The 17,997-nt window shown below is 35.1% G+C and overlaps 1 protein-coding gene and 1 pseudogene across 1 annotated transcript; both read right to left on the bottom strand.

Annotated features, from left to right (window-relative positions):
* LOC107626079 lies at window positions 1,296–17,149 on the bottom strand (annotated as a pseudogene).
* On the bottom strand, window positions 14,685–16,777 carry LOC110269318 (eukaryotic translation initiation factor 4B3-like). The gene is made up of 3 exons (XM_021117086.1): window positions 16,756–16,777; window positions 16,494–16,606; window positions 14,685–15,581 (listed from the first exon to the last, which is right to left on the bottom strand). The coding sequence occupies exons 1-3, from the start codon at window positions 16,775–16,777 to the stop codon at window positions 14,859–14,861; spliced, it is 858 nt and encodes a 285-aa protein (XP_020972745.1). The 3' UTR covers window positions 14,685–14,858.

Here is a 17,997-nt window from a genome sequence, read left to right on the forward strand (position 1 = left end):
AATAAGTCAAAAAAATATTATAAGAGAATAAAAAAAACTGAAAATGGGGCTATCTAAAATTTAGAAACTATTTAAAATGACTGATACAGAAGAAGCAGCCAAAAATTTAAATTTTGTTATACATTTTTTTGTGCCAGCATCTAATATTTGTTGGACTCCCAAAAACAACCCAACAACATTATCATAACTAAATTAAATGACATCTAATTAAGAGTTTTTCTCCATCATTCTCTGGCCACGCTGCAGGAATTGTCAACTATCATCAAGACAACCTATACACGCTTAACTCTTTTACTCTGCCATCTATTTTCAGTATTTGCTGAAAAATTTCTTGTTCAGCACCCTAGTATTACTCATAATTGTTAGTATTATACTGTTTATATATACAGTATTGTTGTTCTAGACGGTTATTACTGTTTATTTGTATTGTTACTATTTACCAATACAGTTTTATACATATTTTTCTGATGTATTGTGAATTCTATTTTGTTAAGAATATAAATACACATTAAAAATAAATTAAATTACACATATATTTATACATAAATATATTAGTGATTAATTTTAATAACTGATTTTAATATACAAATAATATTTTTGTCTTTTAATTTATACTGAAAATCAACTCTTGAGTCCAACGCATTTTGAGAGTTAACTCGATAATATTATTGTTTGAGAAAATTCTACTCCCCTCCCCTTGTGAGATGCTAAAATGACATCCTCCTCCATTCTATTTATAAAATGTACACTTCCCTCCCTTATAATTTTTAAAAAACCTCCTCTTTAATCCATTTTAAATTTTTTGTGTTATATATGTTAATTTTATCTATTTTTCAAAAAAAAATATTTTTTACAAAAATACCCTTTAATAAAAAAAGGTATTTTTGTAGAAAATAGTTTTTTTTTTTTGAAAAATAGATAAAGTTAACATTAGTTAACACAAAAAATTTAAAATGGATTAAAGAGAAAATTTTTTAAAAGTTATAAGAAAGGGAAATGTACATTTTATAAATTAAGGAGAGAAAAGTGTCATTTTAATATCTCGTAGAGGAGGGGAGTGAAATTTTCTCTTATTGTTTCAATTAACAGGAAAAAACAAATAATGAAGCCATTAATAATTAACCAAAAAAGAGAAAAGTGAAAAGTTTAAAAACGATAATATTTTTATTTAGAATTTTTATTATCCAAGTTCAACACAGAGTGATGCACCAGAGGCCATACACATTATTATAAGGACTCAAACACTTTTTGTATTATTTCTATGACTATATATGATCATCATCCATACCCAAACATAAGAAAATAAATTAAAGTTCGATTATATAGGAGACACCCTTAATTAATTGGTTGAAGTTTTATTGTCTAAAAGCCACTTGGAGAATGTTTCAAGAGTTCCTGCGTCAACCCTGTAATGCTTCTGAGTGAATTCATGCAAGGTTGGCCACTTGAAATCTGGATACTTTCTTGGATTCTCTTCGGTGATGAGTTTCTTTGGTGGATTGACAACTTTATCCCTCCTAGGACACAGGAAAAAAGCAAGCGATTTTCTTGCTGATTTGTCATTCACAACGGCTCTATGCAAACAACTCTTGTAAACTCCATTTGATAGAGCCTGAAAAAAAAAATAAAATAAAAGTAGTATTTAAAATGTAAACACTTACTGCCTTAAATAATTTAATAAAATATATTAATAATTTTTAATTATCGTGTTTACATAAACCGAATATCATCTAAGAACATTATAATATAAAGATTTGTTACCGTAAATGTGTCACCAATGTTAACAACAAAAACACCTTGTCTTGGAGGAACCAAGTACCATTGGCCATCCAAGAACACTTGAAGACCAGCAACTTGATCATCATGAAGTATGGTAAGGGAATTAGGGTCAGAGTGGGGCCCAGTTCCTAAGGTCAAATCAGGTGTTTGACATAGCGGGTAGTAATTCAGTCGCATAATAGAGTTATTTTCTTCAAAGTAATCTCTGAAGTATTTCCCAACTCCTAAGCTCATCCCCACAAGTTCCATGATTTGAAGGGCTAGATTGCTCATTGCATCACAGTATTTTTCGTAGAACTCCAGAAATCATCCATCAAAACATGAGCTTTCGCTATGAGTTCGGCGTCCACGCCATGGTTAACAACATGAAAGAATCCATGCTTCTTGCATGCCTCATCAATCTTAGAGCAAAGGTTTGATATAACTTTTGGATCACCAGAGTGAAAGGCTTTCATGTCAATTTCTGGAACTTGAAGTTCTGGAATGTCTTGCCTTGGCTTAAACTCATCAGGCCATATGAATTTTTCGGGTATGGTGGATTCATATGACATAACAGATGAATCAAACACTATCTTTTCATCTTCTTTTGGGATTTGGGGTGATGAAACAAACACTGGTTGAGCCATTTTTGTCTTTGAAATGCGAAGACAATTGTGAAGTGTGAACTCACTACAATAATAATAATGTTATTTGAGGATTACTATCATGTTTTGGGATACTCGGTACCCATATATATAGAATACAGAGAAGGGTACATGCAAATGACGCAAATTCAAGGTGGAGGGGACACGGGATCATATACAAATTAAAATTCTGTAAAGTATTTTTTATTTTTTAAATAAAAAATATATAATAATTTTTGTTATAAAATTTTATAAAATTAACTAAATATAAAATTTAATTATTTTTAATATTAAAAATAATTAAATTAATAAGTAATAATTTTATTTATTTTTAAAGTATAATTGATTGAATATAGATATTTTATCATGATTCATGAATAAAATTTTTAAATTCCGTTACTCTTATATTAAAATTGATTTGATCAAGCTAAGTACAGTCTAACATGAAATAAAATTTGTCTTTGAATTACTTTTTTAATTATCATAGTAAAAAAAATATCATAGAAAACTATTTTTATTAAAATCTACCTACTATTTAATATTTTAGTATTAAATTCATTCTTGGAATTAAAATAATATGACCAACACTATTTTAAAGAAAAGTCAATAAGGTTTTCAAGTAAAAGTTCCTAATTGTTATTTGTTTGTCTATGTCTTGGTATTTGTGTAGTTGAAATGTGAGTGATTGTTTGTTTGAGTGTTTGATTGCTTGTGATTGTGATTACTGTTTGTCACCCCTACAGCCCTATACTTTTCAGGAAATGGACGAGGAAGTTTATGAAGAGTTTACTAAGCATTTGATTGTGCTTTATTTGTTGTGTTATCTTATACATTTTTCTCTCGCCTTTGTTTTTGTTATTTACATTTTTGTAAAGCGGGATAGAATTTGTAATTTTATATTACATGTTAGTATATTACTTGTATATATGTTTCTTGCATATGTAAAAGTGTAGTGGAGCTTCGTATGTATGTATGTATGTATTAAAGAAAAATATATTTTCTGGTTTTTCAAAAAAAGTCTATCAGAATTTCAGGTAAAGGCTCCTACTTATTATTATATATATAGAAGTCATCGTAATATCCTTATTATCAGAGTGGCACAACCAAAAGCTTGATATTTTAGTGGCAAGGATGTTACATAGTATACATGGTTATTTAGTTTTTTTTTTATTGCTTAAATTTATGTTAAAATAAACATTAGGAATTAGACTTATTAATTTTATCAAGAGTGTGTATATATTATATTCACTACAAGAAAATAGCTCTATTGTTACGCTTTTAAAGTGTGGCGAAAAGCTGAAAAAAGTTTGACAATAGCTTTTCGCCACGCTTTTTGAGCTACCGCCACGCTTTTGAAAGGGTGGCGTCTACAAGCATGGTGGTTGTTCTATCGCCATGCTTTTGGTGACCTATCGCCATGCTTTTTCTTTTAACACGCTTTTTACAAATAGCCACCCTTTAAAGCGTGGCCGTATGTGGGAGATATGGCCACGCTTTAAAAGCGTGACCATATGGGAGATATGGCCACGCTTTTGAAGCGTGGCAATAGAGAGAGATATGGCCACGCTTTGAAAGCTTTTCGCCATATCTCTCTATCACTTTAAAAGCGTAGCAATAGCCTTATAAAATTTAAAAAATATATTCTTTTTCTGATTTTTACCTTCATCGATACAAAATATAAATTTTTCAGTTCTTTTATATTACCAAACTTATAAATATAGTATGTAATTTTTATTACATGACAAATCAAATAATAATTAGTGACATATATAATTTTTTCTATAATTGTTTTATACATTAAAAAACTAATACTCAAATACAAAATAAATATCGAGTTCAAATTCCAAAACTAAAAACTGAAGAAAAATACAGAAACAATACAACTTAAATCCTAAGTCCTTTGTTGTTCCTCCTTCCTCTAGCCCGCTTAAACTTCCTTCCCTTAGATCATACCTAATTGTTTCGGAAATATTTGTGAACTTTTTTACCTATTAAAGATGGCAAAAACAGATACAAAATTGATAAATTATTTTGAAGCTTCACTTTCCATTCTAGGCAACACTAGCTTTATTTTCTTTTATCCTATTACTCAAAGTTGCAAACCAAAACATGTGTTATCTTGTAAAATGTAAACTCTGAGTAATTAGTGAATAATTAGTTAATAAATTAAGTATTAATCAAATAAATTAGAAAATAGAATTTTATAGTTTAATAGGATAGTCCAAATTAAAATAAGAATTTTGACACTAGTTTCAAAGAATTTGGTCCAAGATTGGACCGAACGGAAATCGGGTCCGTATTGGACCCAAGGCCCAGCCCATTCACTTGCATATAAGTGGCTTCAGCCACTTTTCCCTTAAAGCAAAGGGAATTCACGTTGATTGAATGAAGAAGAGAGGAAACGGGGGAGAGAACCCTAACATCTCTAGAAATTCAATCGTCCATAACTTTCAATCTGGAGTTCTGATTGACGCGTTCGTCTCGGAATCCTCTACGAAACCCAACCCATAATTTGGTAAGAAATTCATCTTTTCCTACCCAAATTTTTCCTTCTCAATTTTGAATTTGAGGGGTGTTGAAATTGAGAAATTATATGATTTTGGTGTCTTAGGTTTGAATTAGCTTCGTGGACTTGTCGGGTCTTATCCCAATTTTGCATTGGTGAGGTGAGAAACGTTTAATCCTTTTCAAGTTATCTAATTAGTGAACCCTATGGTAATTTTAGTATTATTTGGTGAAATTTGTTTGGATTCTGTACTTTGGCAACAAATTGGTGGTGTTGGAGACTTGGTATTGGACTCTGGGGAGTCGGAGACCCGTTTGGTGAGACTTTAGAAACTTGGGTATCATGGAACGGTAACAAATTGTGACATTCTGGGTTTTACAAGGAATCGGCCAAGGTATGATTTTGATTTCTTGTATATAATATGTAATATGTCGTGAAAACTTAGGCTAGTTGACCCATAGGATAAGTTGAATTGATTGTTGGTTGTCGAATTAAATTGTTGATTTGGGTTGAATATGAATTTTGGCAACTGATATTGTAGTGAGAATGTATTGATACATGATGATTTTAATGATGAATGATGAGGATGATGAGAATGAATATATATTTTAATGATGAATGATGAGTATGATGAGATATATATAATATATATATATATGTAATGAATTATTGATTATCTTTTTGGGTTATGTTGGCTGTGAAAGCAACCCTAGATAACTGAAGAAAGGTTGGAAATATGATTTTGAAAGGGATATAAGTTCAAATGTGAGTTAGGGTATGTAAGGTTTGTTAAAAAGGTCCAAGGCAGAATTTTCTGCATAATTGACAGTGGAATAAACCAGTTTCTGGGAGCAGACCAGGCCCTATTTTTTAATGAAACTATTTTTTCATGAAACTTTAATGTGTTATGAGCGACTCATAAAAAATTCAGAATTTATTGACGAGTGGTTTGGAAGAAACAAATTTTTAAAAATTGATGGATTCTGCAGGAAATTCTGTTTCTCTGCTACAGAAGCACCAACTTCCAACCCACTTAATTTACAATTCTGATGAGATTTTGAGCTGAAACTAACCAAAGTTTCAAGCCTTATGTGTCCAAAATCCTTAGTTTAAATTTCGTGTCAAAACTCTTTTTAATTAATTAGTTATGTTGCAAAGAGTGAGGTAGCTCGCTAGATTTTGAAAACAGAATTCTAAACGGCAGGGCTGTGTTCCTAAGCTAATACCTTTTTTCTGTGACATGGTAATAATCTGAAATTTAGTTTTCTGGAAAGCTGGAAGAGTCTTGTTTAAGGACATAAATCTTGAAACGCAATGGGTGAGAATTGGATTTTTAGTGAATTTAACAAATTTACTACTCGCTGCTATTTTTTGGCAATGATAGCAGAATTTTGAAAGATTTGTACAAGTTTCAATTATGGTCAGAATGTCCCAGAACCAAGTTTTATTTTCTAAACCCGTGATGTTACAATAACTAAGGGGATTAAAGAAAGTATAATGACCAATTAATAATGTTTACTTGGTAAATTGTTAAGGAAAACTTGAACGTTGTTAAGACTGAGGGAACCCATAAGGGTGGTTTTAGTGCTATTTTAGGGGAGATTATGTCCGAATTTCTGTAAAAGTTCAGGGACTTAGTTAAATGAAAATGTGTAAATTGTCCCCAAGAAGGTTTAAAGTTAATTGGTGATGCGGAGGTATGTGTAGTTAAGCGGTAATGTGGAGGTATGTTTAGTAATGTGGTGATGTGGAGGGGTGTGTATGTAATTGGTGATGTGGAGGTATGATGAAAAGAACGAAAAAGAGAAACCATGAATGGAAAAGATAATTGAAATGGATAATGAATCATGAAGAGTGTACGACGAATGATCTCCGTGCCAAATTGCTAATGCGGAAGTGCCCGCCTGACTGATAGCCTAAGGTTGCTAATGCGGGAATGTCCGCCTAACTAATAGTATATGGAATGTGAATGGGCCTTATACCAAATTGCTAATGCGAAAGGGCCCGCCTAACTGATAGCCTGAGATTGCTAATGCGGGAATGTTCGCCTAACTGATAGCCTGTTTCTACCGTGATGCCAAGATATCCTAACTGACATGGAAACCCATGATGATAATTGAGCCTGACTGACACGGTAAAGAAACCATATTCGGGGTTCGCTCCGAGTAACATCGGGTTACGGGTAGACAACCGACGTGTGAGCTCATGACCTGCGCTAAGAAAGGCATGCATCATGAAAATTTGTATATTTTGTTTGAGTGTGCATTGTCTTGGCTTGCTTAATTCTTTATTCACGTTAATTGCTAATTGTCTACTTGTTATATATGCTTTCTCTATATGTTTGACTTGTCTATTTTGTCTGTCTATGCAATTTCATCGGAGTTGGAGGAACGGAGGAAAGACGAAGAGATTGAGGGTTTTGATTAGATGTTGATCAAGTTTAGAACCTTAGAGACCTACCCTCGTTTATGGTTTCATCTTTAGTTTCTTAAGATTTATAATTTGATTGTCGGCGTTCTAGGATTGCCTCTGGCTTTCTGGGACCTTATTTATTATGTATGTGGGCACCTTAACCATACTGAGAATCCCCAGTTCTCATCCCATACGATATTGTTATTTTTTAGATGCAGGTTGAGAAGCACCACTCTGTATTCTGGAGACTCTGATGAAGCGAAGAACTCTTGGGACTCAGGGTTGTATTTTTATTTATATTTATATATGTATTTAGGTTCTCCACCTTTTATTTTATGTTTGTCCCTCTTAGAGGTTGGCTCGGAGAAATAGGTTGTCAATTTTCTGTTTTAGCTTACTTTTGGGTTTATTTGTATATATATATATATATATATATGCTCTGGCCGGTTTAAACTTTGCGAGTTGAATCAAGAGCTTTGATATCTGTATCCTTGAAAATTTTCTAGTATGTTTATATATCCTTGCTGTTTTACTCTTACCCTTTCTGGTTTACGTTTATCGTCCACGGGAGTGTTACGACTTTTGTTTTACACTTTCCTTCAAATGCTCCTTGATATAAAATTCTTTTCAATTATTACTATGTATATATTCTACTTTTAAAGGTCGTAATACCTTGCCACCTCAGCTTTATGACTTAAGCATAAAACTCCGTGTGGTAGGGTATTACATTATGGTATCAGAGCAGTTCGTCCCCATAGAGCCTGGGAAATGGATTGACTATGCTTTTGAGCATAATCTGGCTGTGTGTACATGCTATTTAGGATGTCTGCTTGACATATATAGCATAAATGTTCATGAGTATTACCTTTGGAGACTCGAAGCACTAGACTTTAGATATTAAGACTGATCACCTTAATATCAATTGTTCGGTGTGGACAAGACCCAAATGGCATCTCATGGACGCAAGCGAGATGATACGGCTGATTTTAGGGTTGCTGTTGTGCGAGCTATTGCTGAAAAAGGATGGAGCAGGTAACTTAAGAATTGTGATGGAGGAGGTGATGGATTAGGTGGAGAGAAAACCAACGACTAGAACTCGTGCAGCTGAATAAATGGTCGACATCGTTTAGTTAGAAAGATAAAGAGATTCAAGGAGTGTTCTGGTAGAGTATATGAATGACCAAGATCCTAGTGGCTTATAATCAGAGTAACGTTGCGGAAGCGCGGTGAATTTGGTGGCCCTAGAATTGTAGAGACAAGAGAAAAGAGACTTGGGATATGGAATGATTTCGAAGGTTGTCGTAAGGTCAGAGATGGAAAGTTTGAGTGTGTGGTTTAGGTTATTGTAGGATTGACTTAAGGAATTGAAGAATTGATTAGTATTTGAGATAGTTGAGAATGATTAGAGATTAACTTGAATTAGATGGAACTCTTAAAGAGTAAGGAAGTTTGCAGTCATCGAGAAAGAGTTAGACAAAACTAAGAATGAAATACACTTGTTTAGCTTAGGCTTGAATTTGATTAAGATTATGATGTTGTACCTGAGACTAGAGAATGTAAATTTGTATTTGAATTCAGGTTGGAAGAATAGCAAAATGAATGATAAGAGGTCGGTTGGATATGAAAGAGCATATAGGAAGATTTGAGAGCGAATTTTCGTGGACGAAAATTTCTATTAGGGAGTAGAATGTAAACCCCGAGTAATTAGGGAATACTTAGTTAATAAATTAAGTATTAATCAAATAAATTAGAAAATAGAATTTTATAGTTTAATAGGATAGAGCAAATTAAAATAAGAATTTTGACACTAGTTTCAAAGAATTTGGCCCAAGATTAGGCCAAACGGGCCGAACCGGGTCCGTATTGGGCCCAAGGCTCAGCCCATTCACTTGCTTATAAGTGGCTTCAGCCACTTTTCCCTTAAAGCAAAGGGAATTCACGTTGATTGAATGAAGAAGAGAAAAAATGGGGGATCGGAGAGAACCCTAACGTCTCCGGAAATTCAATCGTCCATAACTTTCAATCCGAAGTTTCGATTGATGAGCCGTCAGTGGCGACATGTTCGTCTCGGAATCCTCTATGAAATTCAATCCATAATTTGGTAAGAAATTCATCTTTTTCTATCCAAATCTTCCCTTCTCATTTTCAAATTTGAGGGGTGTTGAAATTGAGAATTTATATGATTTTGGTGTCTTAGGTTCGAATTAGCTTTGTGGACTTGCCAGGTCTTGTCACAATTTCGCATTGGTGAGGTGAGAAATATTTAATCCTTTTCAAGTTATCTAATTAGTGAACCCTATGGTAATTTTAGTGTTATTTGGTGAAATTAGTTTGGATTCTGTATTTTGGAAACAAATTGGTGGTGTTGGAGACTTGGTATTGGACTCTAGGGAGCTGGAGACCTGTTTGGTGAGACTTTAGAAACTTGGGTATCATGGAACGGTAACAAATTGTGACGCTCTGGGTTTTACGAGGAATCGGCCAAGTTATGGTTTTGGTTTCTCGTATATAATATGTAATGTGTCGTGAAAACTTAGGCTAGTTGACCCATAGGATAAGTTGAATTGATTGCTGGTTGTTGAATTAAATTGTTGATTTGGGTTGAATATGAATTTTGGCAACTGATATTGTAGTGAGAATGTATTAATACATGATGATTTTAATGATGAATGATGAGGATGATGAGAATGAATATATATATGTAATGAATTATTGATGATCTTTTTGGGTTATGTTGGCTGTGAACGCAACCCTAGATAACTGAAAGAAGGTTGGAAATATGATTTTAGAAGGGATATAAGTTCAAATGTGAGTTATGGTATGTAAGGTTGTTGAAAAGGTCCAAGGCAGAATTTTCTGCATAATTGACAGTGGAATAAACCAGTTTATGGGAGCAGATCAGGCTCTATTTTTAAATGAAACTATTTTTTCATGAAACTTTAATGTGTTATAAGCGTCTCATAAAAATTCAGAATTTATTGACGAGTGGTTTGAAAGAAATGAATTTTTAAAGATTGATAGATTCTGCAGGAAATTCTGTTTCTCTGCTACAGAAGCACCAATTCCAACCCACTTAATTTATAATTGTGATGAGATTTTGAGCTGAAACTAACGGCATTTTCAAGCCTTATGTGTCCAAAATCTTTAGTTTAAATTTCGTGTCAAAAAGTTTTTTAACAAATTAGTTATGTTGCAAAGAGTGAGGGTAGCTTGCTGGATTTTGAAAACAGAATTCTAAACGGCAGGGCTGTGTTCCTAAGCTCATACTTTTTCATGTGACATGGTAATAACCTGAAATTTATTTTTTTGGAAAGATGGAAGAGTATTTTTTAAGGACATAAATTTTTAAATGCAATGGGTGAGAATTGGATTTTTAGTGAATTTAACAAATTTACTGCTTGCTGCTATTTTTTTTTGCAATGATAGCAGAATTTTGAAAGATTTGTACAAGTTTCAATTATGGTCGGAATGCCCCAGAACCAAGTTTTATTTTCTAAACCCGTGATGTTACAATAACTAAGGGGATTAAAGAGATTATAATGACCAATTAATAATGTTTACCTGGTAAATTGTTAAGGAAAATTTGAACGTTGTTAAGACTAAGGGAACCCGTAAGGGTAGATTTAGTGCTATTTTAGGGGAGATTATGTCCGAATTTCTATAAAAGTTTAGGGACTTAGTTAAATGAAAATGTGTAAATTGTCCCCAAGAAGTTTTAAAGTTAATTGGTGATGCGGAGGTATGTGTAGTTAAGCGGTGATGTGGAGGTATGTTTAGTAATGTGGTGATGTGGAGGTTTGATGAAAAGAACGAAAAAGAGAAACCATGAATGGAAAAGATAATTGAAATGGATAATGAATCATGAAGAGTGTACGACGAATGGGCTTCGTGCCAAACTGCTAATGTAGAAGTGCTCGCCTGACTGATAGCCTAAGGTTGCTAATGCAAGAATGTCCGCCTAACTAATAGCATATGGAATGTGAATGGTCCTTGTGCCAAACTGCTAATGCGAAAGGCTCGCCTAACTGATAGCCTGAGATTGCTAATACGGGAATGTTCGCTTAACTGATAGCCTGTTTCTACCGTGATGCCAAGATATCCTAACTGACATGAAAACCCATGATGATAATTGAGCCTGACTGACACGGTAAAGAAACCATATTCGGGGTTCATCCCGAGTAACGTCGGGTTGTGGGTAGACAACCGACGCGTGAGCTCATGACCTGCGCTAAGAAAGGCATGCATCATGTGCATTTGTATATTTTGTTTGAGTATGCATTATCTTGGCTTGCTTAATTCTTTATTCACGTTAATTGCTAATTGCCTACTTGTTATATATGCTTTCTGTATGTGTTTGACTTGTCTATTTTGTCTGTCTATGCAATTTCATCGGAGTTGGAGGAACGGAGGAAAGGCGAAGAGATTTACGGTTTTGATTAGATGTTGATCAAGTTTAGAACCTTAGAGATCTACCTTCGTTTATGGTTTCAGCTTTAGTTCCTTAAGACTTATAATCTGATTGTCGGCGTTCTAGGATTGCCTCTGGATTTCTGGGACCTTATTTATTATGTATGTGGGCACCTTAACCATACTGAGAACCCCCGGTTCTCATCCCATATGATATTATTGTTTTTCAAATGCAGGTTGAGAAGCACCACTCTGTATTCTGGAGACTCTGATGAAGCGAAGAACTCTTGGGACTTAGGGTTGTATTTTTATTTATATTTATATATGTATTTAGGGTCTCCACCTTTTATTTTATGTTTGTCCCTCTTAGAGGTTGGCTCGAAGAAATAGGTTGTCAGTTTTCTATTTTAGCTTATTTTTGGGTTTATTTGTATATATGTATATATCTATGCTCTAGCCGGTTTAAACTTCACGAGCCGAATCAAGAGATTTGATATCTGTATCCTCAAAAATTTTCTAGTATGTATATATATCCTTGCCATTTTACTCTTACCCTATTCGGTTAACGTTTATTGTCCACAGGAGAGTTACGACTTTTGTTTTACACTTTCCTTCAAAGGCTCCTTGATATAAAATTCCTTTCAATTATTATTATGTATATATTCTACTTTTAGAGGTCGTAATACCTTGTCACCTCAACTTTATGACTTAAGCATAAGACTCCGTGTGGTAGGGTGTTACATAAAAAAACTTTAAAAGAAGATTAAAGAATAAAAGAAAAGGAAACAAGCATTATTACCAGAAGTCCTCCTCCAATAAGGAAAGCCAATCTGATTTCCTTTGATCGAAAAACATGCCAGAATTTGACATTATTCCTTTTCTGTCGGTCTTGCTCTGATTGAGCTGTGAGGAAATCAACTTCATCCTCTAAGCCTGGTGGTGGTGGTGGTGTTGGTGTTCTTAATGGTCTTGGTGCACCCTAGCCTGACCCATTTGCTGGTAAATCTGAGTCAAAACCTGTGGATTTATTACCCCAATATGTCTATTTTGCGACAATCCAAGCTCCAAACCAGGCATCTGTTGTTGTGAACCACCCAAAATTGATGTGAAGCTGAACTAGTCTAATAGAACACCCAAAATTGATGTAAAGCTTGATTTATAAAACACCCCTTCCCTCAAATAAGCTGAGCTTAGTTCATTACAAGTATATGTGCATAACTAATAAATAATTTCTTCTAAAATCAAGCTTAGCCAATAGATGAAGAAAATGCAACAAGAAAGAAAGCATGACAAGTAATACTCACATCACCAGGTGCAGCTGATAATAGCGCTAAGAGAGTCACTGTAGCAGCTTGATAATCAGTTAATACCTTGTGTGCTGACTCATCCAGCTTATCCTGAAAAGTTTTAAAGCCTGAAAAAATAAATCTCCGAGGACTTCTGAAATATGTTAATGTAAAATATTAGATGATTGCTATATTATTAACTTTTTAATAATAATAATAATAATAATAATAAATGAATCGATTTGCTGTTTAGCTGGGAGTGCGATGATAACACAAAAACGTGCAAATTGTGTTCTCAATTTCTGAACTCTGTATGAGAAGAATTGAATCTAACATAAGACTCGAAAATCTCTTTATGAAATAGATAACAAAGTCCCAACTAAAGACTTGAAAACCAACAGCTCAGTTACCTGCTGAAGATCAGAGACACGTTGTTGCAATCCCAGTTAGTCACAAAAACAAGTGCTACAAACAAACCCCCATAATTGAAAATGAAGTCCTGCAAATAAGCTTCTCAAAATTAGTAGAGAGTCAGTATTTGAAATAAACATTAAAAGAACACAGAATCTGTAAATTACTGGAGCAATAGGGAAAAAATTAAGGCGAAAAGAATTTGGTCGAGATGAAGTTGATAACAGATGGATGTTGATAACAGAGAGGAAAATATAGAATCAAGTTAATTATTGACTTTTTTTTCTTTTCAATTACCAGAGAGACCTATAAACCAATATATTTATCACTCGGCCTTTCCACAACTTAGCTTCATCAAATGGAACTGGACATGCAGCTTGAAGTTTAGCGTTGTAAAGTAGCTATTTTATCAAGGATTGTGTCTTAAGATCCTCAATAAGGTTACCAGTATCATGCTCGGCCTGTTCCAGATAATCTGTAGCCTGAAGTGGTATTCCTATAAGATAAATTATGCAAAATGCTTATGCTTGTTACTATTATGCCAATACACTTATCGCTAACATGTTAAATCTTAGAATAAATGACCATTTGTACCCATGATAGATGAAAACGATGACATTTGTACCCATGATAGCCTGAAACTAAAGTTATACCCATGATAGATGCCTTCTGTGTGACAAAAGTGCCCTGACTTGGATCTGAGCTTGGTTCGTGGGAATCCGATCCTAGGTGGCACTCCCTCCCTTATCTTCAATCTCTCTCTCTCTCTCTCTCTCTCTCTCTCTCTCTCTCTCTCTCTTCACTCTCCAATACCCACTCTGGTGCCTTCTTCCTCAACACTCCGCTCCCTCCCGGAGGCGACATTGCCATCACAGGCGTGAGGGCGCTTCATCGACGGGGATCTGTTGCTGTTCCACTTATGATTCTTCATCATTGTTGTTGTTCCCTCCCTGATGCTTCTTTTACTGGTTACTTCTTTTTCTCTCTTCTCCGTAACTGTGGTAGCGGTGGAGAAGCTTCCACTGATGCTGCATGGTTCTTCTGAGAGCTGAGACACTACCTCTGAGACTTCACCTTCTTTTTTGTTGATGATAATGGGGTTGGGAATGGGATGTGGGTTCTTTGATTCGATTTTGTCATCAGGGTTTTGAAGAGGAGGCAGAAGGGTGTCCGATTCTGGCTTCAAAATTGGAACTTGATTTCGTTTGGCAATGGATGTTTCTAATAGGACCTCTTTCACAGACTCTTCCTCTGACACTTGTGGTGGTTGCCGCTGTGGTATTTGTTGGTTAAGGTTTGAGTTGGGGAGAGAGGGTGTAAGGTATTGTTGGGGGGGGTTTGATTATTTTGGTGATATGGATTTTGGTTTTGGGTCTGGGATTTGCTGATGCAGCAACCCATGTGGAGGTTTGAAAAAATAATGCGAGAAGATAATCAAGAAGGAGGAAGAGGAAGAATAGGCAGCAATACATATGTAGGAAGAAAAAGAAACACACCCTCCTGGCTCTCATTGTTCACAGGCGTTGTACGAGGTTGCAAAACAAGCCTAGGTCTCCCACCACCACCCTCACTCCTCTCACTTTCACCGTTAAATTCAACCTTTTTCTTGTTCCAATTATCAGAATCTTCGCCGCCGCTAGACCCAAACCCTACCTTCCTCTCTCTTTCAAACCCAAGACCACCAAAACCGCCGTTGGAACCAAATCTCCGACTCTCTGACGGCACATAACTCTTGTTCGTAACCCAACTATCGGATTCATCAGCACGCAATTGGGAATCGAAAAAACCGCTCCTTTCTATATCCCTATCCCTTTCCCTCCTCTTGAAACCATTACCGACCGTTGATTTCTTCGCGGCAGCCCAATTATCAATCTCGTCAGCGCGGGAAGGAGCCAATTCACGGTTCGAATCCCTAAACCCACCGTTCTGCCTCGGCTTGTCAGAAACCCTAGAGGAACCCCACCTTGAATTGGAGGAATCATCACCATCACCGAAGCTTCTGTTGGCGCGGTCATCGCCGTAGTTCCTGAAGCCGCTGCCAAGACGGTTGCGGTCGCGGTCAAGCTCCTCGGCGGTGCGCTGGCGCGGACCGGTGGGGAGCACGATGGGATCTTGGTAGTCGGTTTTGGCGGCAGTGAACTCAGCAAGGGAAAAGGTCTAGCCTTTCTTCTTCTTGGGTATTGGGGAGTGAAGAGAGAGAGAGTGTGTGTGTGTGAGTGAGAGAGAGAGGGGGGTTGAAGATAAGGGAAGGAGTGCCACCTAGATCAGATTCCCACGAACCAAGCTCAGATCCAAGTCAGGACACTTTTGTCACACGGAGGGCATCTATCATGGGTATAACTTTAGTTTCAGGCTATCATGGGTACAAATGTCAGCGTTTTCATCTATCATGGGTACAAATGGTCATTTATTCTAAATCTTATTTTAAATCTAAAGTATCCTTCATAAATTGTAAAGTCTATTTTTCTAAATATGGATCTTTTATTCTACTAATGAACATCAAAAGAGGCAAAATGTTATCTAAGAAAAGAACCTAACACAAGCAATTAACTAAGATTTGTATGTTGCATTCTAGAAACAAAATGACTCTCTATTCTACCAAGATTTATGTATCTCTGTGCCATAATAAAAAGTCTAACGCTTTAGAAAATCATTATGAATGAAGGACCTTGTTTGATGATTGAATCCTTGTATCTGATTAGATAAGAGATGAGATTAGATAGCATTTGGGTGATTGAATCCTTATATCACAGAAAAAGCAAGGTATATTTATATATATAAACCATATAAACTACTCTTCGTTAATGATAAGCTAAATAAATGAATGATACACATCAGTCAAGGCTTCAATTCATTCATCATCATCTCATGATGCTCCATTTTGGCAGCAGGGGAAGCACGTATGTAATAATTATTGTAAATGAAGTTATCCCTCTAATAAACCATGCTTTCTTGAAACAACATAGAAATCTTAAAAACATAGAAACTAAAGTACACCTTGAAACTAACCAATAAACTGCAGAATCAGTGACCAATGGCAGAGAAGGCTGAGTAGGGAATGGTAGAGACGAAGGCACCAGCAGGGACGAAGGAGCAAAGCTGAAACAGCGGAACCTCTTCAAACTTGTTCTTCTTTTCTCTTAATAGCTTCAGTGCTGTTATTGCATTGTTAGTGGTTGTTACTGCAAAACACAAGCAGAAAAACATTACTTTGTTAATTAGTTTTTAGCATAATTTTCTATTTTTGATCAAATAATAGATCAAAAAATTCATGTAAACGACAAGCAAAAATACACACAGAAATCAGATACGGTGAAATAATTGAAATTACCAATTCTGAATAATATAGTCATTTATCATGAAAACCTAGCTATAACAAAGGCAAAAAAAATCACTACCAAAATCAATTTGCAGGTGAACCTTGATAATGGAATTTTTGGAGAAGAAAAATCACTACCAAAATCAATTCGGTCATCATCAACAGAAGAACAGGAAGATAGCAGGAGAGCGATGAAATGACAAGGGAGGCGAAACGATGACGCTGGCGCGTAATGGAGATGACGACGCAGAGGAGAGGCTAATGACGCTGCTGACGGTAAGGATGCTGGTAACGGCGACGAGGAGACGAGGCGAAGGGGAGGCTAACGGTGCAGCAAGGGTGGTGCTGGTGACGGCGGGCATGTGAGCTCTTCCAGGGTAGCCATTGATGAGAGTGACCAGGGGGTGTGAACNNNGACCGGGTTGGGGGCCAGGTCATTAGGTTTTTTTTTTAAAACCTTTTGGCCACGCTTTTAAAGCGTGCCAAAAGAGTACCAGGATATGGCCACGTTTTGTAAGCGTGTCCGTAATGAAACCCTATTGACACGCTTTCAAAAAGTTCCTATTTCTCTTTATGGCCACGCTTTTGAAGCGTGGCAGAAAAAAACGTGGCCGTTTCTCTAATCAATTGCCAGCCTTACAAAAGCGTGGCCATTGACCATTTTTTGCCACGTTTTTAAAGCGTGGCAAAAAAAAACGTAGCTATAGACCTTTTTTCTAGTAGTGATTATTCTTTTTAGATTATGCTTATTATTAAATTATAAGATTTATTTGCTTAGGTTTACCTAATTTATTTGATTTTCAACAGAATTGTGGAATCTTATTTTTTAGACGGAATAGAGATTTGGTTGAAAGACTACCAAACATATTTCTTCTTTTTCTTGAGGAGATAGATTTTTCGGATGTTGCACATATAAGAAACTTTACTTTTTATAAAAAAAAAATTATCAAATAAAAGAATAATTAGTAAAAAAATAAAAAAATTTATTTATACCATGAATAATATAACAAATTAACAAGTAAATTAAAGAATTGAGCAAGAAATAATAAATAGTTAAATAATTATTTAAGAACATATGTAAAAAAATATTTAGTCATGTTGAAAAATAAAAAGAGAATAATTATAAACTATATTTTTATTGAGAAAGATGTATAAAAATTAAAAACCGCCGCTAGAATATACCACGATAATTGACATCAAAATTCATGCTATACACTTTAGAATAATGATAATAATTTATACGTATTAATGGAA

The sequence above is a fragment of the Arachis ipaensis genome, chromosome B02, assembly GCF_000816755.2.
Source record: "Arachis ipaensis cultivar K30076 chromosome B02, Araip1.1, whole genome shotgun sequence".
Taxonomy (NCBI): domain Eukaryota; kingdom Viridiplantae; phylum Streptophyta; class Magnoliopsida; order Fabales; family Fabaceae; genus Arachis; species Arachis ipaensis.

Coding starts and splice junctions, on each gene's coding strand:
- LOC110269318 (XM_021117086.1), bottom strand. CDS start 16,777: ATGACTATATTATTCAGAATTG. Junction 16,607..16,755: donor GACTATATTATTCAGAATTG/GTAATTTCAATT, acceptor TGTGTTTTGCAG/TAACAACCACTAACAATGCA. Junction 15,582..16,493: donor TCGTCCCTGCTGGTGCCTTC/GTCTCTACCATT, acceptor AAGAAAGGCTAG/ACCTTTTCCCTTGCTGAGTT.